The following is a 24,297-nucleotide window of genomic DNA, read 5'->3' as shown; positions in this document are numbered from 1 at the left end:
ATTATGCTTCAGAATTAACGGGGGGGGGGGGGGCTCTGAGGCACGCAGCTGCCACAGAGCCGCTTCCCCAGGGGAGTCGCAGGCGCCAGCACGCTGACTCGGCCGCGCCGCCGCCTCAACGGCCGCGCCGCCCGCGCGCCGCCCGCGGCAGGGGGGGAGGGGGGGGGAACGCAGCGCCGCGGGAGGCGTCCCCGGGGGAAGGCTTAAAGCCGCGGCACAGCGCGGCCGCGCCCCCTTCCGCTTCCCCACGCCGTCCCAGCCATGGTGGGCAAAGCCAGGAGGCGGCGGCCGCTCCACCAAGCGGCGCCGAGGCCCAAGGCCGCGCGGCAGCCGGAGCCCCCCGGCCCCGGCGCGGGCAGCGGCGGCTGGAGCGCACCTCCCGGGAAGGTACCGGCGCCAGGGCCCAGCGGCCGCGCCGCGCCGCCGCGCGACGGGGGGGAGGGGAGGGGAGGAGGGAGGTGCGCGCGGCGCGGGCGTCACGTGGCGCGGGGGCCCGCCTCCCGCACCGGGGGGGGGTCACGTGACTCGTGACGAGGAGCGGTGCGCGCCGGGCCGTTGCGACCGTTGGAGGCGGCGGTTGCGGGGCGCGGCGCGCGCAGGGGGGAGGCAACGGGCGGGCGGCGGCGGGCCGAGGTTTCGCAGTCGGCTCGGCTTCGCCGCTGAAGGGACGTTTCCTGCGATGGAGGCGCTGAGCTCCGGCCTGCCGGAGACGGGGCGTTTCTCCGAGCGGCTCCGTGGGCTTTCCCTGTCTGACTTCGTGTGCTGGGCTGCGCCCCGCTTCACGAAGGAGGCCCTTTTCTTGGCACGGACCCTGGTGATACCTGGGGATGGGGTCTGCTGCTGGTTAATGAACCGAGAGGAGATTTCTGCGTCCACCATGAGGTGGAGTTGCGTTAGGGTCCTCTCCCCCTTATAAGCTTTTCTCTTTCTTCTCTCTTATTTTTTCCCGTACATCTTTTCAGTTAATCCACTTCAGTTTTTCTTCTGTGCTCCCATGCTGAGAGCTTAATGGAGCATGTGTGCAGCATAGCTGCATGGAGAGACCAGACGGTTCTGCTATCCCTTCACCCTTCTCTCCTCCTTCTCAGTTTCTTGTTGGGATTGTTGCGTCCCATTTTTTCAACTTCTACAAGCATAATTCTTAAAGAGTGCAGCAGGTCAGTTAGCCTAAAGGCTAGGTTTGGCTAAATCGGTGACCTCTTTTTTTTCAGATCTCTTAAGCAGGTTGTTATCTGCCTTTAAAATATTTATTGAAGGTTTAGATTTGACTAGCTGGTGACTGTTCCTATGTTGCTTCACCATCTTACTGTCTTAAACATCAAGGATGTTTAATTACTTTGCCTTGTAGGTTGACAGTGTTTTCAGTGAAGGAGCGGTATCATGTGATAAGTTTTTCATTGCTCTCTTCTTTACTGAATGAGACCAAAAACATTTCTGTGGAGAACTTGGGATGAACCCCTCATATCTCGCCAAGCTCTGTCCTTGTGTGCATGAGGGTTGAGCAGAACATGTAGCTGTTACAAGTCTCAAGGCAAAGACTGTGGCGGTCCCGTGGGTAAACAGCTAGTTTTGCCACTGCTAATAATAGACCTGACTTCTAATAGGTCTTTCCTGACTGTTTGTAGATAAGTGATTCTTCTATTCTAGTGAATTTGATTCCTCTCGTTTGAGCTGTGAGTGCGAAGGATTGACATTTGGGGTTCCACCAGCGGTCCTGGTCAGTCTCTTTGGAGATCTTTTATGCTTTTGGGGTGCTGTGAAATTTTACACGGTGACTTTGTCATGCTACCTTAAAAAGTTACCATCACAAAGTTGGCTAGTTGTTGACCTCTTGTTAAGGCCAGCAGAGTTCATTTGCTTCTTCATGCAAGGGGCAAACACATGAAGATGTTCTGCAGCTCCAGGCTTAGTTTAGCAGCAAGGTCTAAGGCAGTGGTCCTTGATGTCTTAAAGTGCTGTGATACAGGGCTAGTGCTAGTTAACAGAGCCTCAAAGTAGCAAAAGATTGAAAGTTTTTCCTCCTTTTTGTTCTTAGAAAAGTCTGTGGCCTTGATGCTGCTGTTATGGCCTTGAAGCTGCCTCAGGACTCTGTTTTGTGGGAGTCTGCATAAGCCTTGCACTGATTATTGCTAGTATGAGCATGCTGAAAAGGGCACTGGCTCTTCAAAACAGACAGGGAGGCGAAACAAGGCATCCTGGCATAGTGCAGTTCGACCCGGAGCTTTGGAATTCCATTGCTTTCCCGTAATGCCCAGCATGCGCAGTGCGAAAGTCCCGGAGCGCTACCTGCATGGTTGCTCTGGCCACCCCCAGAATCATCAGCCAGTATCTCACATCTGTGTGCCTTTAATGCAGGCACGTGTGGAAAGAAGGAGAGCCTGCTTAGGGAAGTGGCAGGGATAAAAGCATGCTGCCACCTCTGCTAGTTAAGGGAGAGGGTACCCTGGGTGCCTCTGCTGCCCTTCAGTAGGGTAACTTGGAAGCAGCAACGGGGATCATTATCAGTGAGCATCAGGAATGGAGATGTTAAGGACTGCTTGGCTTGTTTTGCAGTGTTTTCTTTTGATTTCAGGTCGTGGCAGGTGGCGATGAACCATCAGTTTGTACATAATCATTTAGGAAATTTAGACCGTGTCTGGTTACACCAGTTGTACTACTAATACGCAGTTCAGGTTAGAGCTGGATACCTCTCCCCCAGCCCTTCTGTTGCAGTAAGGACACAGGAACAGTAGTAGAAGACTTTTATGTGCCTCTTGCTTTCCTGGTAAGGAGAGAGAAAGAGGCTGCACTATCTAAAGCCATTTTTATAACACTATAGTGTTATGTGTCCGTGCTGAGAGAGATGGCACGTTTTAGTCTAAAATAGTAAGTTCTTCTAACCAGACCTGATAGTCCTCATGCAACTTTGCATTAGCTTTAAAGTATTGCATGCCTAAAGGAACTAGATGCTGAAGATTCAGTGAGTAAGTTGCTATGAGTTGTTCACTGAATCTGCTTAATGTCCACTGATTTAGGATTTAGACTCCCAGTCTTCTCAGTTGTTGCCTGTCTGTATCATTAGGTAATTAACATACCTGTTATAAATCTGGCTCTTCCTAAGGCTGCAAGTCATAATTCTCCTAGGAGCGATATATGAATTCAATGGAGTAAGATGCGATTGGATTGTAATAGAAATGTGCTAGAAATAATAACAGTTTGGGGTTCCAGAACTGTGAAAACGTGAGGGTCTGTCTTTCTGAGACTTTCGGTTCATCTCCTGAATAAAAGAGCCTTGGAAGGCCAGGCCGGTGAGGTGGCTTAGTTATGCCTGCCTGCTCAGGAGAGGTACCTGCACTTTGCCATTGGAGTGTGCACCCCCCCGGTCCTGTCTGGATGGTACTGGGCTTTATATATCTCTCTATATATCTATATCTATATTTTAATGAGTATTGATTGCACTGAAAGGTGGTGTTGATACTGACTGCTGCTTAATGTTTCTTTTGCATAAGGACTGGGACTTTGCGTCGTCTGATGTCTTCTCTGGGCTGCAGATTGATCCTGATACTCTGGTGAAAAAACTGGATTTGGACTCCAGAAGCATCATTTCATCCAGAACAGGTGAGAGGCGGCGTGGTGGCTCTGTAGGTATCTGCAGGGGTTCACTAGCCTGAGGGAGAGGCTGTGCGTGTCCAGCCAGGTGGGTTGGCAGGTACTGTGGTCACTTGGTCAGGGTACTGGGACTTAGGGTCCGTAAAGTCTGTCGTACTAGGGCACCCTCCGTGATGTGCGGCTGGTCTGGAACTGCCTCCTGCCTGAGCACGTGCTATCAAGGTGTGCCTGGGAAAGCCATCTGTTCTGCAGCATGCCTTTTTACTTGTAACACTCCTTCTGTTGGGTGGTTGTCAGGACAGAAATCGTGCAGTTAACGCAGGATAAAAATACACAGTTTGCTGAGCTGTTGCTTTTTGATTAAGTGCTGCATTATGTCGTGAGCAAAGGCCTGTTTGCCTCAGTTATGTTGGGACTGTATTTGCAGCGTTTGGCCTGGCAGTGACTGTCCAAACGAATGCAGGAGGACTGAACCCGGAGAATGCTGACCCAACTGTGACCTTCCTGTGTTCCTGCGGGGGCTTTTAAAAGGGATTTCCAATCGGAGGAGGAGGCAGCAAGCCGTGAATGCTCCGTATGTGCTCAATGCTCCCTAGGTGGGGAGCTAGCTTCAGGCTGCGTACGACTGCTGCTGGCCTGTACTGTGCGGTTGGAGCCCCCGTGCGCGGGCTGTCCCTGTGCAGCCCAAGGCTCCTGGCCCCGAGAGGCTTGGGAGAGCAGAGCCCAGGCTGTGACCTGATCTCCAGGCTTTCCCTACGCTGCTTTTGCCTCACTGGGCAGCAGCCGTTCATGCCCCATACTGTGCCAGCAAGTTGTGGAGGCTTTGTCTGTCCTGTCCAGGCTGCTTGTCCTTGTTGCACCTCATCGCTGCTTTACCCGTGGCAGCCAGTTCTCCCCTCCGGTCCTTTGTTGTTACTGGGCTCCCAGCTCAGAGGCTTCTGGACAAGAGAGCTCCAGCTCGCCAGCAACCGGACTCTCCGGGCCAAAGCAGCGGGGTTCTCCTGGACTTGTCCCACCCTGTGTGGACCAGCAGTGCTGGAGGGGAGAAGTTCAGTATGGCTGTCCCACCCTCAGTAGTGGTTGTGGTTGCCCCTCTGCAGGGTTTCTGTTGCTGATGTGGCAGGGAGGGATTTATAAGATTTTACTGGTGTTGCTGGTTGATGGAAACTACGTGAAAAATTTCCAACATTGTGAAATTAATAAAGCGGAGCTAATTATTACGCAATATAAAACAAGGAAAATGTGGGTGGAGGGGAAGAGGGGCTGTACTGGTACTTGGCCTTTATCAGGATTTCTGGGGTCTGTCTCCAGTGCTGCAGCTGTATCCCTACCTGAGCTAGAGTGGCCAGCAACGCCAGCCAAGTAGCTCTCCAACTGTTCTTGCTTTGAGCCAGCACAGACTCAAAGGACTGAGTCTGAGTTGTGGTGATGAGAAGCTCCATTTTTTATTTTTTATTGTCTGTGGTCAGGAGCTGTCTCTGAAGATAATAGATATGTTGCCAGTGAGCTTGATTTCAGGCCTTAGCCTGCGGAAAGAAGCATCTTGAGTGAGACAGGGAACCAGAAGGAGATGATGCAGCTTTTGGTTCTAGTCCCGCAATAAAGAGAGATTCCCTTTAGCTGCATAGTGGAAGAAAGAGCTTTGTACTTGAAACTGTTCCCCCTCTCTAAATGGGAACTGATGGCACTGACAATCTGTCAGGGCGCAGGAGTCTGTTTCTTGGTGTCTGTGACTCCCAAATACCTACTTTTGCCAACCAAATTAATTTATTCTGTCGATGCAGATGAATACTGCTGCAGTGACTTTGCCTTCCTGCACCATACAGCCAGGGCTATAAACAAACCCACCAATGGCCCGAGGGCTGAGTGATGGTGAGCTGTAGCAGCAGTAGCCCATCAATCCCATTTGAGCTGTGGAGTGAGGGAATGGGAAGGTTGCGTGAGGACACATTTGCCTGAGATGCGTGTCCTCTGCATAGAAACCTTTGTGAAATGGCGTTGTTTTCAAAATACCGAGCTCCTTGTTCGTAACTCTGTTGGGAAAAGGACGTGTGTGCATGCACGTGAACATGGCCATCTCTTTAATTAAATTAGACAACGTGTTGTTGAAGGCTGACAGCCTGCAATCCTAGCCTTTCATTGTAGGCTACAGCTGTACATGTCTGGTTTATAAATAGACCTGTGCTGCTGGTCCCTGTGCAGTGCTGCTGATGCAGATGTGCAGTGCCTGGCAATGTTTAACCCTCCCTTGAGGCTGCGTTCTGGCTTCTTGCAGACAGCGATGTGCTGCCCCCGACGCTTTGTGCTCCCTCACGCTTTTCCTTTTTGCTGATAGTATGGGGGCTCAAAACTGCAATTCAACGAGGCAAAAAGTGATTTGATTTTTTTTTAATCTTTCCCAAGCCCTTTCATCTTGTATAACTGTGGAGTCATGTGGAGGCTTTTTCATTATGGAAATCGATTCACTTTTTTGTGTTAATTCAGTGAACTGTGACTAGGCTGTGCATACAGTGACAGACATCCTGGCGTTACACGAGATATTCTAGGCAGACATGCTTTGTCTCCAGGGATCTCTGGTCAGTGGAGAGCCTGTTCAGCAGGAAATTCAACTTGATTTTCCCCCTTCCTCGCCCCATCCTCCCCTTTGCTCATTGCATAGGGCAGGAGGGTAGGATTCTCCTACACATTGTTATTTTAGGATTTAATAGAAAGACAAAGAAGTGTTTCTCTCCCACTTGCTTTTCAAGCACTGAGAAGGTCAAGTTGGCAGACTGTAGGTAGGCTTACTCTCCCATGCTTTTCGCAGCTGAAGAAGATTTTTTTTTTCCTCTGTCAAAGATGCTATGTGGCAGTTGAGAAATCTGATATATTTGTTCTCCTCGTGTGTATAGCTCACAAAGCTTAACGCTCTTTAGGATTGATGGTATCTCTGTGATTTGTGTAAAATCTGGCTTTGTACTGTGGAACGCTTTAGAGACAGCCAGTAAAACATGTGTGAGTTGAAATGGGCCTGCAGGGCATGAGTGAAACAAGGGAGTCTCAGGATTTGGACCTGGCAGAAAACGCTCTGCTAGGTTATCAAATCCAGTTAGTAGCTACTGCTTTTGGAACTGTTATCTCTCTCTCTCTACCCTGCATTCCTTTGCTTTTGGAGATGTAATTCGCAGAAAGCCAGCACCTTGCTCCTTGGTTGTGTTTCCGTGGCATTTCAGCTTGATCAGAGGTGTCTGCCTCAGATGATTCCTGGTAACCCGTTCTACCTTCCTTCTGCTGTCCTTTCTCTGTTCCTTGCTCCAGTGGGCTTTCACGTTTTGGTTTCCTGCTTGAGCTGCGGCCTGACTGTTGTCTCGGCAGAGCTGTAATACAGAGATGGTGCATGCTGGAATGCTCTCTGCTACTTCTGGAGTTCTGAGACTGGGAGCTGCCAGAAGGATGCCCAGGGTTGAGAGTTTGCTTGGTGCTGGAAAAGTAAGGAAGGAGAAGTGGTGATGTTGGCATGTTAGCTCTACTTGTTAGTGTGTTCTTTCACTCCTCAAGAGGGGATTTTGGCTGGCTGGATGAGGAGAAGAGACCTGGAAAGCATAGCTTCACAGAATGTGGTGCGGGGACAGAAGTTGCATCTGGCCTGGTGGGAGGTGGTGGGGTTAGCCGGCAAGAGCCAGCCTGGCCTGCTTCTGTTGGGCTGCCTTGGAATACCTGGAGGGTCGTGGAGCTCCCTTCCCTGTCTTGTCTCTTTTTCTTTCTCTGCTTGGGATGAGCAGTTGACTGTGAGGGTGCCTCTGCTTGGCTCCTTCTCCCAGGTTCCTTGGGCTCTTCCTTCCATGCCTCATATGCCCGTTCTGGCTCCCTGCTTTCTCTGTATCCTTTCTTTGTGCCTCTTTGGCTTTTGCTTGTGTGGTTCCTTCCTCTTCACCCATGTGGTGTTGGGTCTCAGCGCATCTTTGGCAGAAGCTCTTCACCTTTTGTCCAGCTGTGAAGGTATCAATGCTCATGGCAAAGTGTTCTTCTCCTTTTTTTTTCTGGGGTATGTGAGGTGACTCTTGGTTCCTGTCATCTTTTTATTCCAACACCAGGAGTTTAGAGAGGGAAATGATGACTCTTAGTCTGAAGCTGGAAGAGATGTTTCACTCCGCTGTTGTGTTCCTGTGTCTGTTTTGTCCACTGCCAGCCATAGGATGCTCAGATTCAGGATGACAGAGCCTGTGAGCTGACATACCCTACCTACCCTACCGTACTGCAGCTCTTCTGAATTCCTCGGATTTCAGAGGTAATGGAGAGCTAGAGAAAGCAAAGTGCTCCTTTGATAGCCCCACAGGCTGTCAGTGGTTGGGACTAACGTCTCCTAGCCTTGGGTAAGGCTCATCTCACCCAGTCTGGCCTGGAATAGCCCTTGTGTCCACTGAAGTTCATGTGCTTCACTCCACAGGTGTAGCCTGTGCCAAATAGGATCTAGTCTCAGAAAGAGCCTGGAATTAGGGAAGATGTCAGCTCTAAGCTCAGCAGTGGTCAAAAAAAAGCATACTGAGTATTAGGAATCAGGAGGAAAGAGAATGAGTCGGAGAGCATTTGTTACACCACCTTATAAATAAATCTATGGTGCATGTAGATGTTCCATACTGTGTGTGGTCCTGGTCCCCTCTTCTCTAAAAGGGTGTAGGAGAACTGGAAAAGGTTCAGAGAAGGGTGGCAAGGATGTTCGGAGGTCTGGAATGCCTATTTAGTTGTTCCTAATGCAAAACCCTCGGGCTTTTTGGGGAAAGCAGTGAGGGAGGATACAGTGGAATCCTGGAGAGTTACGTGGCGAGGCGGATGGGTGCCACTTTCCTGTTGTGTCTTCCAGTGCAAACTGGGAAGACGGCAATGAAAATAGACGGTAGAGGCACACCAAAATGAGACGCTTCGCGTGTCACGTGGTGAGGAGTTCAGCTGCGGGCTCCTTATCCGTGAAAGCTCACGTGGGTTCAGAAGGGGGCTGCACCGATTGATGGATGATTGATGGCGTTACTTAAGGAAAAGACTCGTGTTTTGGGCAGTGTTTGAGTATTGGGGGAGCGCGGCTGTCCCGTTCTAGCTGGGCCGAAGGCCTTACGGAGCAACAGCGAGGAGAGCGGTGGGATACCCGAACGGTGGCGGAAGGAGGGGGCTCCATCCCCCCCCCCCCCCCCCCCCCCCGCGGGTGGTGGCAGTGGATCCCGCGGCCGTGTCCCCGCGGGACCACGGCACACGCCGGCGAGCCGCGAGCGGGGTGCTGTCACTGTGCCGCCAGGGGGTGCTGGGACGGCAGCGCTGCCGCTGCGGCGCGCCGCGGGTGGGGCTGGCGCCGCAGCAAGAAGCGGGGGAGCCCCGGGGAGGGGGGGGGATAGGGGATGCGGGTCCACGCGGCATCTGGCGGAGGCTGGCTTAGTGCCCCGGCAACGTACCTGCTAAACTCTGGATGTCTCTTGTTGCTCTCGTTGGATACAAAGTTGATTCAGTGTGTTTATTGTGATTGGTGCAAGGTATCGGTTTAGGCTGTTTTGGCATGGTAATTCTTGCAGCATGAGAAGGAAAGGGTGGAATCTGTAACTAAAGAAATTACCCGAATGAAATTCACTTCAGGGAAGCCTTGCATCTGTGAGGGCAGAAATTCAGTGCTCTAAAATGGGAAGTATTTTAATGTAGGGAGCTCTGACCATGTCCTGCTGTGAAGCAGACAAGCTGCAGCTACTTTCTCCTGCTCTGCATCTTGTCTTTAATCATTAGCTCGTCTTAACACTAGATTCCAGATGATTTCCACATGCTAGTAGGTAACAAAAGCCAGCAACATCACTGCTAACACTGGAATTAAGTCCGTGAGCTACTTGCTGAATGATTGCTTCCTATCAGTACGGTCTCCTTAGCCACTGACGTAATGTAAATCAAATGCTTTGCCATAATCTAATCCATGCGAAGACCTCTGTTGTTAGTGTAAGTGAATAAATCTCATCTGGGTGAGCCTCTGTAGCGTGGGAATTAGATGTTTCCAACTAAGTCAGAAATAATGGCCTGTCATATGGGGAGTGTATGTGTTTTGTTATTATTTTTTAACTGTTGCTTCAGCTTTCCTTTCTTGGGATTTGCTTCTTGAAGCAAGGGCCTGTTCAAGTGCGGCTCTGGCAGACCACTTGCCTGGGAATGCCTTTTTTTTTTTTTTTTTTTTCCCCGAGTGGATGATGAACAAGTTGTGGAATGATATGAACAACTGGATTGGCAATTTCCTGCTTTATTTCCAGCTCCTTCAGAAGGGAATTGCCACAAGATGTTTGTTGAGAAGGTAAAAGCACAGCAGCAGCAAGTGTTGCCAGTTCAGAATCACCTGAAAAGCGTTAGCTTGTTACCTTGATTTCTTAGATTGTGGCAGGAGTAGCTTTTCTTCCGGATTTGCTCTCGCTTTTTCGCTGGCACTGATGAGCCAGGTAAATGTGGAAGGCAGAGCAAAACCATTTCCTGTGTCTGGTCATGGGCTGGTCAAGAGTTCTCATCCTCTAGAGCCTGCTTTGATTGACTACTCTTTTGCTGTAGGCTTGTATGTCTTGATTTTAATATTATTTCTCTTTTATGAAAGGAAATAATTACTAGAGATTAAAGATCAAAGCTTTCTTACGTTCTGCTTCAGGTTTACTATCAAATCAAGCTGTGCATTTAAACTCTGCTTGCCCAATTCTGTCCCGCACCTCCTTGTTTTGTGTATTGATCCCTAGATTGCTGTATTGCTGTCTTATGGGAAGGCCAAGCTGACTTCTTAGTTTAATTTCCTAACAAAAGTGGATGGCATGGGCTGCGTTCATGTCTTTCACCTTGGTCAAATTTGGCAAGGGATTTCCAGCGGTCGGAAAGGATGAATTAGTGTTACTGTGCTCAAAGATGCGATCCAGAAAATTCAGTGAGTGCTGATAACTGGGCAGAAAGGAGACCCAAACTGTCACCTCCACTGCAGCACAAGCTCAGCAACTCTGCTGCGTTTGGCCTGCAGATGGCTGATGAGCTCAGTGCATGCTGCCTTTTGCCCACCTGGTATCAGCTGCCTAGAGCACTCTCCTGGCTTCGGAAGGGCTGATGGTAGCTTGTGTGGGGAATGTCGAGGAACTGTGGTGCTAGGAGACCGTAGGGAAAATGGCAAGAGTTACTGAGGTGGGGACACAGTGATAAAGGACATCTGCCTGAATAAATGTGCTGGGCCTTGATGTTGTCGAAGCCCGGATCTGCGCAGCCTGATGTAAAGATGTGGGAAGGTTTCAGGCATGTGTGATCCTCCAGTATCTCTGTTTTCCCCTTCGTATCTTGAGAGCTTTTCTCCTTTGATAAGCAAGATTCCCTTGCAGAGCTGGTTTGGCAACGGGAGGAGCAGAAGAGTGTAATTACGCAGCTTGTGACAAAGAAAAAATTCCTTTCTCCTGCTGAAGAGGAATGTCTTTTCCTATGGGCTGTGAACTGTAAAGGCATAAGCCGATAAAATCAGACCAAGCAAAAACCTGACCGCTTGGAGTTACTGGAATCTGCAGGCTCTGTCACAGCCTTGTTTTTTCCCCTTTTGTAGATATTCTGTGCGTTCCTTTTGTCACCAGGCCTCCCTCTGCCAAAGCACTGGCTCTCCCCTTCCATTTGTGTCTCAGCTTCAGCTCTCATGTTCCGAATTTGCCATGCCTATCACACATATGCTTCTCCTTGGGCTCTGCAGCTACTTGTCTGATCTTCTCCCTTTGTAGCCTCAAGTCAGAATCAGAAAAGCTGTGGTTTGTTGACTTTGTGGTCGTGCCATGGGACCATGCCCTAACCCCACATGATGTGATTTGCCTTCCTGGTTTTGTCTGCCTTTTTGATGGGTGATATGCCAGAATCCTTATCAGACCTGTCATCTCTGCTCTTCCAACCTCTCTGTTCCTATAGTGTCTGCACTCTTCACCACACTGCAGTGACTCTGCTCTCTGGTTGCTTGCACAGTTGCAGCTGTGGCCAGTCTAGTCTAGTCTAGCCAGTTAGTCTTCCAGGATCATGGCAGGATCCAAATCCTTCAGTGCCCCAAAATTTATTCCTATCTGTTCCTTCAATTTCTGTCTGTTTATTGTCTTTAAATACTGCAATTCTTCCTCAGCTATCCTTACCTCTTATCATGGTTCTTCATGAAACACTTCCATGCAAATCCTGGGGTTGTGCTGTTGGTTGGAGCAGATTGCTTCTTCTTGGAAGATGTTTGCTGTGTTGCTCTGCAGAACACGGTACCTCCCTAATCTGTCCAGTCCTTGCATTGTATGCTTTCTTCGGGAGACTTTTTGGTGATGTGATGCTGTAAGAACAGGTCAGAGCTGTGAACAGCGTGCCTATTGCACACCTTTTGGTTATGGCCTTTTTTCCGTCCCCCATATAGCAGGCTGCCTGCCACATCGTGTTGTCTCCTTTGGGGAAGCAGCTGTACCTTCCTCTGTGTTGTGCAGTGCCTTGACTTGCGAAGTAGGAGGGGTTTTCTTGTTTTGCTTTTTTCTGGCATGTTAGAGCGTTTAGAAATCAAATAGTATGCAAACATTTTAATCCTGCTCTGTTTTAATGAACCCATCCTTTCTGAAAGTCAGTTTAAGCCTTTGCTGCCTGTTTTGTTTTTTTTAATACAAATTTGGGATGTTTTTTCAGTCTTCTGCCTGTATTGGTCATTCACCGTGTCCCTGGCGCAGAAAGCTGCTGGATCTTCAGGATTCTGCTACTGTTGGTTTTCTTCGGCATTTAATTCAGTGCTGGCAGCTGTCATGCCTCTCTTCTGTTTGTTTTGTGTGGAGTTCCTTTTCAAGCTGTTCCCTACTGTAACGCTTTTCAGATGGAAAAGGGTGAACGTGGTTTGCTCTGCAAATTGCGGATGACAGCAAGTGGCCTGTGAGGAGTGGCTGTAGCATCTCCAATGTAGGCATAAAATGCAGCATGCTGCAACAGTCCAAAATGACAAGATGTTCCTGCTCCATCTGTCTTTGTTATTAAACTGCCCAGGCACAGCTTTGGTCTGTGTGAATTTTGGAAGAATTTAAATGCTCTCCCTTAAGTGGTGCCAAAGGTAGCTCCCTCGAGATGCCCTCAGTCGGTTGTATTGCCCTGAATTGATTTTAACGTATTTGAAAAACTCCACTTGGCACGCAGATGCTCCCCTAGAAGACACCGCTATTTGAGTAGTGTTTGAGCTGAGATTTCTCGTTCCCACAGATGGGGCCTGGATATCAAGATGGCTTCAAAACTGGTCACCCAAGTACTGTTGAAGGAGCCTTCAGCTGTTGTAGCTTGTAAAAAGCTCAGTCTTGATCGTTTGAAATTGTCCTGCTGCAACTTGTGCGGGGCCTATACAAATGAAGCGCTGTGCTTCCTTGTGTGTTTTGTTCATAATACTAAACAGCTTGATTACTGCAAATGTCCGCCTGTGGCGTGTGCAGCTGGATTGTAACTGTGAGTGTGAACAAGGATAGAGTGTGCCGTATCAGGTGTTCCTTGCGGTTGTGGTCCTTTTCCCTCATAAGGAGTGACTGGGATTTGGGAGTAGGAGAGTCTCTTGCTTTAGGGACATAGGCTCTGCCTTTATCCCAATTGGTAGTTTGCTGCCGGTTTTGGCAGAGGCAGATCTCGGTGGAGCCCAGGCAGGTAACTAGTCGTAGCTCACAGTAAGCAGGAACCTGCATTGAGCTAATATGTGCTGTGCCCTCCTTGGGCCATGCTTCCTCCACTCCCTTGCTATGGCACCTCTCCGCAAGTGGGAAGGGGTGGAGTTAGCAGAATCATGGCAGATGCCTGTCTGTCTTCCAGCTGCGGCCGAGGCATCTGACACTGGCAATAGCGAGAAGGCAGCCGGTTGTAGGAATTTCAGAGACGCCCCTGTGCTGTCCAAAAGTCTGAGGAGATGAGACCTACTCACTAGTTCGTAGGTACCTCTTCAGCAGGCTGGTGGGATAGGCAGCTTGTGAGATGCTGCACAGCACCAAGGAGGGGGCCGAGTGACTTGAGGCCTCGTAAACGGGAGGTGCCAAGGCTTTAGGCTGGGTTCAGGCCGATTAGGTGAAAGGGTGGGGGCTTAAACCAGAGCTCCTGACCTGTCCCACCCATCTGCTGCTGTTGGTTTGGATGGTGGCTGCTGCTGCTTTCTGGGATCTTGGGGGTAGGTAGAGCAGTTCTGCATGACCTTCCTGCCTGTTGCCCCAACGGACTGTGAGAATGATAGATGCTGGTGGGCTCCCAGCTTTTGGTAAAGAACAGTTCCCCTTCCTTGCTTGGGCTTGAGGAGCACGAGGGGAAAAAGGGTTCAGGAGAGCCAGTAACCATGTCAGCAGTTCCCTGTTTCTCTTTCATGTTCTGCTGTCTACTGCATTTTTAGCCCCACAGCAGACATGAAGAAGAAACATAGCCACCTTCTTGTCCCCTTCAGTCCCAGAGCACTCTGTCTTCCAGGGTAGGTGTTTGCTGCGCACACCTGCTTCTCTGCATGCCTCTCTCCTCCGCACCCGCGTATCTTCTGTAAGGTGTCCGTGTCTTTTGTGTAACCTGTGCAGATCCTGTAACCTGCGTTTTCCCTGACATCCTATATACAAGTGCTTGAAATCCCCAATGAAAGAATTTGTAAGAAAGCAAAAAGCCCCAGTAAAGGGAAAACGCTAGATAGGGATTTGTCTATCAAAGTGAGATTCTTTCTCCCTTTCCTCTGCCCCGAGGTTAATGAGCAGGCATCCAGAAGTGGCTGTGAATGACACTGCATGTGTATCTGTGTGTTTGCTACATTAATTGAGGGAACAGTTCCTGTCTGTTTGCAGCAGAAGTGCAGTCGATAAAGCGTTGGTCACTTCCATGCCTTGAAGGGAGCTGTAACTAACTCTTTCTGTCATTGTGCCCTGGCTTGTGTGAAACGCTGCAGCAAGAATCTAAATTGGGGAGACGGAAGCAGCAAATATACCCTGTGCAGACCATGCCGGAGTCTGGTAATCCCAGGCTGCTGTGTAAGTGCTGGTGCTGTGGCATCTGAAACCCTTAGCTGGAGCTGTGACTGGCAGCTGCCTAGTGGATCCCTGGTGGTGGGCATTAGTGGGTTTAGCCCTTGACTCCATGGGTACCGGCATTAAATAGGTTGGTCGTACATTTTTCCCCTGCGTGGCCTCCAGGGTGCTCTGTTCCCTCTCTATCAGCAGCCTGCATGGAGCAGAGCACTGATTGCAGCAACTGGGAGCCCAGTTCCTTTCTCGTGCAGCAAGAAGCAGACAACGTGAACCTCCTGGAGAAGGAATGCGTTTAACAGGTCTACAAGCTTGGCAATAGCTGAAAGGATTTTTACTTCCAGCCTTAGGACTGCTGGCAGGTTGCTTAGGACTGTAAGGAGACCATGTTGTGTCTTGAGTTAAAGAGGAGAGAGCATGTGAAGATCTAGGAACAGTGTGTGCTGGTTAAACTGGCAGAAGGAGGTTACATCCAGAATAACCACCGTGGAAGTGTTGCAAGGGTTGCTCTAAATAGCAATTTACCATACTTTCCTACTTCATTGCTTTGTGGCTAAAACTTTTTGATTTTTGGCTGCACCCTTAGGAACTGCTCTAACAGTGACAAAGCCAGATAAATTTGGGAGCGCTGTTTTGGTGTCTGTGGCTGATAAGCAGGCCTTTTTAAAACTGCATGGTGTTTGTGAGGAACTCTGACAGCGACTTGTGGTTTGGAAAGCCTCAACCAGTGAGATCAGAGGATCTCATGCTACGTAATTACTCAAATAGAAGATTGTAGGTCTCAACAAATCACCTCAAAGCCAGAGGACTCTTCTATGACTTAGGTCCAGTGGATGGAAATCAGTGAGGCTTTATTTCAAGAGGAGAGTTGTCCAAGTCCTCTGGTAGACATCAACACAGCTGTGGAGACAGCTTGAAATGGAAAATAGTGACCTGCTGTGGGTTACTTCTGAGAGAATTTGAAGTGGGAATCCTACTGAAAGCTAAAGATGCTAGTGCTTAAAAGAAGTCCACACTGCTTAAAATCAGTTTGCCAGTTTACTGTCTGTGCAGCGTGGTGCCTGCTGTTAGAATGGCTGTGTGAAACTCCAGCTTAATTAGAGGCAGCGCAATTAAATGAAAAGATCTAAGTGACTGTCTGCAACCTGCACTGCTTCAAGTGCTTTGACTTCTCCTCTGGAAACAGACCATCTTCCTGTTGTGCAGTGCCTTCTGCCAGATCACGGAAATCAGTTGTGTTAATATTTATGGAAGTAATTAACTTTTTTTCTTCCCCTCCCTCTAGCTGTGGCTGAGTTCTTAAAATTAACGTTAAAAAAAAAAAAAAAAAAAACCAAACCTCCAATTAGCTAGTGGTCATGGATACTCGGCGTTATACAAATATAGTAACATTTTCCAGGGTGCCTGAAGCTGCCAAGATGTTAGCAGCCTGCTTTAGGGAGAGGAGGCAGTCAGTGGGAAGAGCCTGAAATGAGTTTGGGGAGTTTGAACTGTGTAGTCACATTCTTCTTATGGCTGTTTCTTGTCACTGTGCAACATTCACCATCGGTGGTGGTGGAGGAAGTGCACGCGCTTACCTGGAGGCGAGGAAGGCTTATCCCAGTAGTCATCACAAGGTAGAAAGCTAGGCTGCTGTGGAAGAAACCCTCCATGCCACTTTTTGGACTTTGAAGAGGCATTCAAACTGTGCGGTTGAAGAGGGGGGATAGGGTTTCACGAACAACGGATTTGTGGACTCGCTTGGTGGGGTTTGCATTCGGAGGCGCTGTTACGTGTTTCTGCAGAGACAAATCTTCCAGCCTTTGCAAAAGTTGAGCACTCAAGGGCATGCTTTTTAGGTCAAATATGTTAGTCCCTTGTGCCACTGAAGGGCTCTACTGAATTGGGGACAGCGTACCTCTGTGCTTTCCAGCTCGGACGTGGCGGAGCATGGCAGCTGCCACAGGATGCGGTATCTTCCTTAGTGTGACTGTTTTCCAAGGTTTTAATAGGAAACTAATCTAGCATGTTTTCTCCTGCAATATCAACCTAATGTGGTCAGACTTCCATGCTTGCACAAAAATAAATCAACTCTGCTTAGGACAGTACTGGAGCTGCAGTGTTATAAAAGAGGGTTATGAACCAAAATTGATGTCTTTGCTATTCTAATGTTATAGCTTTGACGCAACTGAGTTGTTATAAAATTATAAATAATATAAAGAGAGAGCAGGCATAGTTGTGCACCTGTGGCAAAGATATCACCCAGCGCAAGTCCCAGGAATGAAGCTCCCTCGTGGGGTGTGAAAGGAACAATTAAACACTGAGTGCATCTAGAAAGAGATTCCCATGAGGAGGGGAAAAAAGTGCTTGGGGAGAGGGCCAAAGTGACAGCTCTGGAAGTTAGAGCCCTTCCCTTGTCACCAGAACAGCTAGAGTTGTGTCAAGCTGTCAAACATATTTCTGAAATGTGCATCCTGGCAGTTTAATATTTAATATACACTGTGTTTAGAAAATTGGTAGAGATTGATAAAGGGTAGATGAGAAGAGAGGTCTTTTTCTTTGGGGTTGCCCGTTCTGCCTTGCCTTGACATGCTTTTGAGGTGCAAAAATAAGTCAGTCTCCTTTCTCCTCTGGCAATACCACCAGGAATGCCCATGTGAGGAAGGATATTTTGCTCGGATATTCTTTCCGAGGGCTTCTATGCTGTGATTGTCATCTACGGAAATTAGATTGCCGATTTATCAAGGGATAAATCACTGCCCTGCTAATGTGGGTCTTATCTGAACTACAGGCAATGTATTTAATGGTAGATCTCTCAAGAGTTGATGTCTATAATTCAGACTAAGTGGGATCTAAAATATTATTGTATGTAAGTTATCCTTTAATGGAGTAGTAGCAGTTCTAGCTTGCCTGAGGTTTATCGTAAGTATACGGTCTGTTAATAGGGGCGCTCCCTCACAGATAATCTGTAATCGTTCGGTTACAATACTGATGGCCCGTAGGTTATAATTATGGGAAAACCTGATATTCTCCTGGAGCCATCTTTTTCTCTCAGTCCATCCCCAGCTGCAATGCCCACTTAAGAAACACTATGTAGTGCTGGTTTCTGTGCTGAGATCCGTTCTGCCCAGGAGATCCCTAGGACACCGACATATTAAGAGCCTTTGTGAACAATATTTCTCTTTGCGCTTGGGTAAAAATGTGTGCAGCAGCTTAAAGTCTGTGTTTCCTTCAGTGTTCCAAGAGTTACTGATGCTCAGATGTGGCATAACTGGTAATGGTGCATAATTTGGGTTTAGCTTTTTAGCCAAGTGGCTAATGGAAGGGAAAAAAATTCTTTGTTTTTTATTTTTGGAGTTTTTGAGGGAGATTTACACTGTAAATCTTGCTGGACACGTGGTCTAAGCTAAATGCAGGAAACAAAGAAGAGAGGTTAATATGCAAGGATTAAATGCCATGGGTGCTGGAATACTCCGGGTAGTTTGAAATGTTAATTTGGACAAATTTAGATTGAATCAGCAGTGTTATGAATGGGCCATGAAGCTAACAATAGAATATGGATTCTGCAGGAGAAGCTGGGTTATCCAAGCAGATATCCAAGCAAGCAATGACTTGTCAGCTTGAAGGGACTCTCTGCAGCATTGTACCTAGTGATTTTGGCAGCCAGCTACAATATGATGTGGTGTTTCGGAGGGTCTGGCGGGATATCCCAGGGAAAATGGGAGACTTGTTTCCTGATCCTCTGGTGCTGCTTGCACACGTGCAGAATGCACAGACAATTGACAGATCTGGTTAAAGACTTTTGACTTGTGGGAATATCACGGACATTCATGCCTAGTGTAGTTGTGTGTGTGCGTACTCTAGGCTGATTTGTTTCTGACGGATTTTGTAGTTACACAGCTTCTTGTTTGGTTTTACTTATTTCTGTTTTCCTCTCATTCCTTTCAAACTAAAGTTTATTTGTAAATTTAGGTCGCTGAGTGTTCTTGCATACCTGGGAAGAATGGGCTGCTTTAACATGGATAGGACATTCCTAGCTGCTATGGATACAGACTGTGTCTATACATGCAGTAGTTATTTTGCAATGTGTTTTGAGTTCGAATAACCTAGATGTGCCTGTTGACAGGGAGGTACGTGAAGGCTGTTCCAGACTGCAGGAATTCTTCTGCTAAGAGAAACCAGAATTTTGAGTTTGAGTTGTTTCATTCGGCGGTGTTTTTATCTTTAAAGTTTGATTCTCAGTGAAGCCATCACTCTTCATTCGTCATAGGTGATTCTTGATTCCAGGGCTAGGCCCATGTGTTCTCTACAGCCGCAGGCACGTGTATTGCTTTAATGCCTCTGCCTGTGCTGTTTTATTTATGGAAATAGCATACAAACATGTAGATGCTGTTTATATGCAATTATTTTAACTTCTGCATGTATTTTCTTCCTCCAAAATGGAGGGTGTGGGCCAACTTACTCTAGTCCAGTAAAAGTTTTGATTAATTTCAGTAGCACGTAGAATTGTTGCTCTGTGGCTGTTCCTGCGTCTTTCCTGATGGCTCTTCTAACTGTGTCTGCTGAGCATTATCCAGGTGCAGAGATACCTTTGCGTGAGTGAACTGATTTCCTTTGCTGTAACTTGTTTTTCATTAAGGCACCCAGCTGCTGAAGCAGGTCCTTTCTCCATGTCAGTGTCATACCTGTAACTTCATGATTTAGTCATGTTACGGATTTGTAGCCTTGACCTAGTTTGCGTGATTTCTTTGAGAGCCCATCTCTTGTGCCCTGTTAGAGCCCTAAAAAAGGGAGGTGGAACTGAAGGACAGGAGGGGTGGCCTTTGCTGTCTCTCAGTCGTTCAGATTTGGGTCACTGGTCTGTTTGGATCAGATGCACATGAGCCAGTTAATTTCAGTCTCCAGTCCAGGAGACCATCATGGAAAGTGAAGAGCCCTGGAGTTGGCAGATGTTACCTCCCAAGTCTGTTATCTTAACTCCTGGCTGTTGGAGACTAGCTGGAGCTGCAAGTCATCAGTCCTGCCAGTGACTTTTGTCATACCGAGACGCTCCAGAATTAGGTATTGTCTCTTTTTCCTCTTGCTCCTTGCTGAGTGTTTGTTCTTGGCAACATCCTTGGCCCTTTACGCACTTTAGTTTCATATTACAGGTTACAGTATCTTCTTTGTTCAGTTGAATAAAGAGATTTAACATGCGAAGAGGGTCCAGAAGGACCCAAGGATGGGACATGCAAGCTGAATGCAGAAAGTGCGTTCCTCATGGGAGCTGCAGAGATAGGTTGGTATGCTTGCTTGGGTCTTAAAACATGAAAAGGTCTGAATTAGGAACTTCTCCCCTCCCCCTGGTATTTGGGGAAGGAAAGGGGAATAGGACAGGGCATGATGATATATACCCTGGTATAAGCTTAGAAAATTACAGACTAGATCTTGGATCCGACCAGATATTTGTTCTGCATGTCTTCGCTGTGTGGGATGTGCTGTCTTGCTCCAGCTGTGACTGCATTGCTGACGACTGTAGCAGGAGAGGAGGTGCCTGTGGCAGAACAGAACATCTTTTTTTGAGCGAGTGCTCTTTTTTAGATGTTAGATGTGCTCATTAGAGGGCAGCAGAATAACTCTTGCTTTTTCTAGGTCAGTTCTATATTTTTAAATGGTATTTTTCTGCTCTGCAGGACACGCAAACAAAATTTTCCAGTTCCTCCTTCAATTTCTCTTAGTGCATTAAGTATATGAAACAGCAATGTTCATATTAAAAACTTCATCCAATATAAATGAGCGTAGAGCAATAACAGTAAAAACTTGCTTCTTGGAAGCTTGTAAGTGTTGCAGACTCAAAGGAGATGCAGCTTCTTCAGGATTAAACCACAAACGGCTAGCACTATATGTGAAAAGCATCCGAAGGAATGTTTCACAGCTAACTTGTTTTTTCACTCAGCCTAATTCTTCTTTGACCTATATGTCCATATGCATCTATTGATTGTGTGCTGCACCCCAGCTGCTGCTGCAACCTTTTTCTGCTTGAAGAAAATATTAAAGAACCAGACTCCTTTTATATCTAAAAAGTAATCTTTAAATGAGATCTCATAGTACCCCTTCTCCCCCCACCCCCCTGTTCTCTGTAATATAAATACTATAAATAATTATGGCATAGTCTTTAGAGGCTAAGTGAGGCTTGGATTTGGAGCCCAACATCACGATACTTAAATGCATTATTTGTTATGCAGCGTTCATAGAAGAAGGCTGTAGTGCTGTTTGGCTTTGCAGCTAGTGTATTTCTGGCTTCAGAAAAAGCTGTGCAGAAATCCTGGCTAGGAGCGAGCATCTCCAGTGCACGTTTTGTTTGTTAGCAATATTTTGCACACTGTTGACCTCTCCAGGGGAATGTGAGTTGGTCCAAGGCAGCTGGAATAGCAGGAAAACCGTATATTTCAGTTTTAGCAGCATCAGCCATTGGTTTTTGACAGATGGCTCTGATTTTGCAAGGTCCTCGGTGGAAACAAACTGCATTAACAAGAAGAGAATGAATATTTCAAAAGATGTACAAATGGGCCTTGTATATTGAGAACCTTTGCAGAATCTTCCGTCGTCTTTCTGAAACTCCTCGGCCTAGAACGGTAGAGCATGTCCGAGGGTTGGCTGCGGGGCAGAAACCCTTGTCTCTCTCCCAAAGTGTGTTGGATGTTTTCACGTATTGCGCGTTTTCAGTCCCTCCCTCTCCCCCACCCTAGAGGCATTTTGCCAAATGCTCTGCTGTGGTTTGAGCTGCAGGTTCCTCAGGGTTTGGTAGGTGCTGCGTGTTCCTCACAGGGATTGGAGAGGCTCTAGCGCAGCGGGGTGTACTTGGCTGCTTTGTTCATCCTATGTTATTTTTTTAGGGTGGCAGTGTCCAAGCCCACAAACGTCAGAAGCGGAACAGCCTTCTTGAGACTGGCAAGTGTTTTGCTCCTGGCACAGTAGCTTGGACCAGTCCCACCTCCTGAAGAGGTCTTGATTCTGCTTTTCACTCTTTCTTTGGGGTGTACTGAGAAGTTGGCATTCTTCTTGTCTCTTAGTTGTGACACTTTAGCAAAGGGAGGGCTAATAGGAAGCTTCTCACCAGGAAAGGAAAGTGGAACAAAGCCAGAAAGATGTGACATAGCACTTGGCAGCTCTTGGCGCATTAGGTAAAAATTAATACGCTGTCAATAGGATAAAAAGGTTAAGCTCAGTCTTAAACTAAGTGAGGATACACCAGTGACGGGTCTGTAGAAGGTATAGCTACCTTCTACCTTATAGCAGGTATACTTCAGGCATGGTGAGCCTAAATATTTCAAGACTATCATTTGGGAAAGGGTATGTAGTGCGGTTTGTTGTTGTTTTTGATCTTGGGTCTTTTTCAAGGAATGCTTTCTTTAGAGGAACAATTCCAGGTGATGAATTCTTACTGGTTGGTTGGAGTCTGCCGGCACCCCTGAATGCTTTTTATAAGGGACGTAGTTACCCTGTTAGGGTGGGGGTTACTGAAGCACAGAGAAGTGAGGTGATTTCCTGAAGCTCCCGTAGCTGACAGATCTCCGGGCTCTCTGTTTTGGTACTGCAGTCTTAGATCTGTGAAGATCAAGGCAATGCCAAATGTCTGGCAGCTCTGAAAACTGCTGGCACGTCAGATAAGCACCTACTATGTTTCGGTCCTCCTCCCCCCGACGCACGCTTTCTTTTAATAACATGGGTGTTCTTGCGACAGCTTTCCTCCAGCAGCTGCTGATCTCATCAGCGCGCGGGGTAGGTGGAACAGTGGTGAGAGCACCCGTTCGTGCGAACGCGGAGGCATTGTAAATGCTGTGCAGTAGTGCGTGCCGCTTGCTGAAGCCTGTTACTGTCTGTGTGTGCTGCTGGCAGAGGTGCGGGGAGCCTGATGTATGAAGTGGTGGAGCCCTTTCTTTCTTTTTTTTTTTTTTTTCCCCTAATTTCCTTCCTTTAAAATAGATCCTGGCGTGAGAGAACGTCATTCCAGAATGGGCGACTGATCCTGTCTTGCAAACTTCGAGATAAGGGAAAAGGGAGCAGGTGATGGTGTGGAGGAAAAAATAGGTTCCGCCTGTCCTAGAGGGGACCAGATTTTATTTTACTTTTAAAAGTTTCATCTCCATTTAAGTGAGCCAAACAGGCATATCTGAGCTGAGTGGCTTGCTCTAATTTAAGACTTGTTTGAAAAAAGGAAATTGTCTTATGTGAGAATCATTATGGGAAAGATGAAGAGTCCCCGGCAGGGTCATAAAGTCCAGCTTTTGGCAGGAGATGAAGAATCCTGTAAGAGTGCTGTAATGATGTCATGATCACAGTGGCTTGTCCAAGGGCTTGGTAAAGCTGCAGGACAGTGCCCGTGTTTTTCTTGGAGCCAGGCAGAAGAGAGAAGTGTGAGGGAGAATAAAGAGCTGGCCAGAGTGGAAGACATTATGAGACTCCAGTGTGTTATGTAAGATGGCAGAGGGAGCGATCGTATTAGTACCTCCGGACATTTGGGAACTCTAAATTGTTTGCTCAAGCAGAAGAGCAGTTGAGACGGAACAAAAACAGCAGCAACCAGAGATGGCGCCTGGAAGAAGTGTTGAAGTAGTATTTAGACCAGTTCCACTTATGGGACAGCCTGTGTACCGATGAGCAGGGAGAGAAATATGATGTGAGCTTGGGCACCTCCTGGGATGAGTGTTTTCATACTCAATTCCAGTTCACCCAGATGAAGGTGTTGTGGGTTAGGCTTGTCAGGGTGTGTATTCAACCAAAAAAAAATAGGTAATTTACTGTGTCGCTTTTGAATACTAGAATTAGCCAGAGGTTTTCAAGCTTAAAGGTTCGTTATGGTCATGTGGTCTTAATACCGGCACTGGATCACCTTTGTCTGTGCTTTAGGGACACCTGCTTGACATCTCCAGTCTTGACCTGATGGTGAAGCATTTACTTCCTGATGTTAATCAATTCTACTGGGCTGCAAAGAAAAAGGCGCTATGTTTCTGGCCTGGGTGTAACTTGCCTGTTCCTTCAGCTGCAATGGCGGTGTGCCTGTGTCTGCCAGGAGAAGACACGCAGGTACAGCAGGCTCTAACCTGTAATAGATGCTTTGAAACTGGGATCAAGCTGCCTCTTGACCCCATCGCGGACCAGCTGCGTAGCTTGGATTACTCGTTTTTGTACTTCTCCAGGCTATTTCATGTATAGCTCCTTTCTTTGAGTGTTTTCCAGTTTTTAAGATCTGCTGTACATGCTCCAGGAGGAGGGGAGGGGAAGAAAGCGCCATGCAGCTCCAGCTGTGCAGTGCATCGCCGATACCGCATGTCACTTCTGATGCCTGACTGCACGTGGGCAAAGCTGAATGATGAATTAGGGGCTGGAGGCCAAATAAGTGCCTGTGACAAACAATTTGGGAAGCTTTCCCAGGTACTTTCACCCTCCTTCCTACTTCATATTTATGTCAGTGTTGCAGTCCTCCGCGTGCAGCAGCTTCTAAAGCCACTTATCATGCAAGTGGTGTTGGAACTGTCTGATCAAAATGTGATCAGGATCTAGCTAACGATTCTTAGATTATGTAAATAATGACAGTCTGCAGGCGTTATGCAGGCTGTGTTACAGAGCTCTTTTCCACGTCTAGAGGTTCAAATCATCTTGTATGTGTTGACTGAGCAGGTAGGTAGGTAGAAGAAGCTAATACCGTAAAATCTAAGGTAGATGATATGGTTGCCTTTCTAGTCCCTTGATATTCCCAAACTGTTAGGTGTTTGGATTTCCT

General features: G+C 47.7%; 1 protein-coding gene across 3 annotated transcripts in view; it reads left to right on the top strand.

The window, feature by feature from the left end:
- Positions 1-235: 235 nt before the first annotated feature.
- The window catches only part of SLX9 (SLX9 ribosome biogenesis factor), a 66,640-nt gene continuing 42,578 nt past the window's right edge, over positions 236-24,297 (top strand). For 2 of the 3 annotated variants that reach the window (XM_067298684.1, XM_067298682.1), the window contains exons 1-2: positions 236-387; positions 3,489-3,597. In XM_067298684.1, the coding sequence (XP_067154785.1) occupies positions 262-387; positions 3,489-3,597 (235 nt within the window). In that variant the 5' untranslated portion in view covers positions 236-261. Of the gene's footprint in view, positions 388-3,244; positions 3,376-3,488; positions 3,598-24,297 lie in introns of those variants that run through there. The other variant, XM_067298683.1, reaches the window with a different exon arrangement.

The sequence above is a fragment of the Apteryx mantelli genome, chromosome 6 (genome assembly GCF_036417845.1).
Source record: "Apteryx mantelli isolate bAptMan1 chromosome 6, bAptMan1.hap1, whole genome shotgun sequence".
NCBI classification, from domain to species: Eukaryota; Metazoa; Chordata; class Aves; order Apterygiformes; family Apterygidae; genus Apteryx; species Apteryx mantelli.
This window is presented reverse-complemented; position numbering and strand designations above follow the sequence as displayed.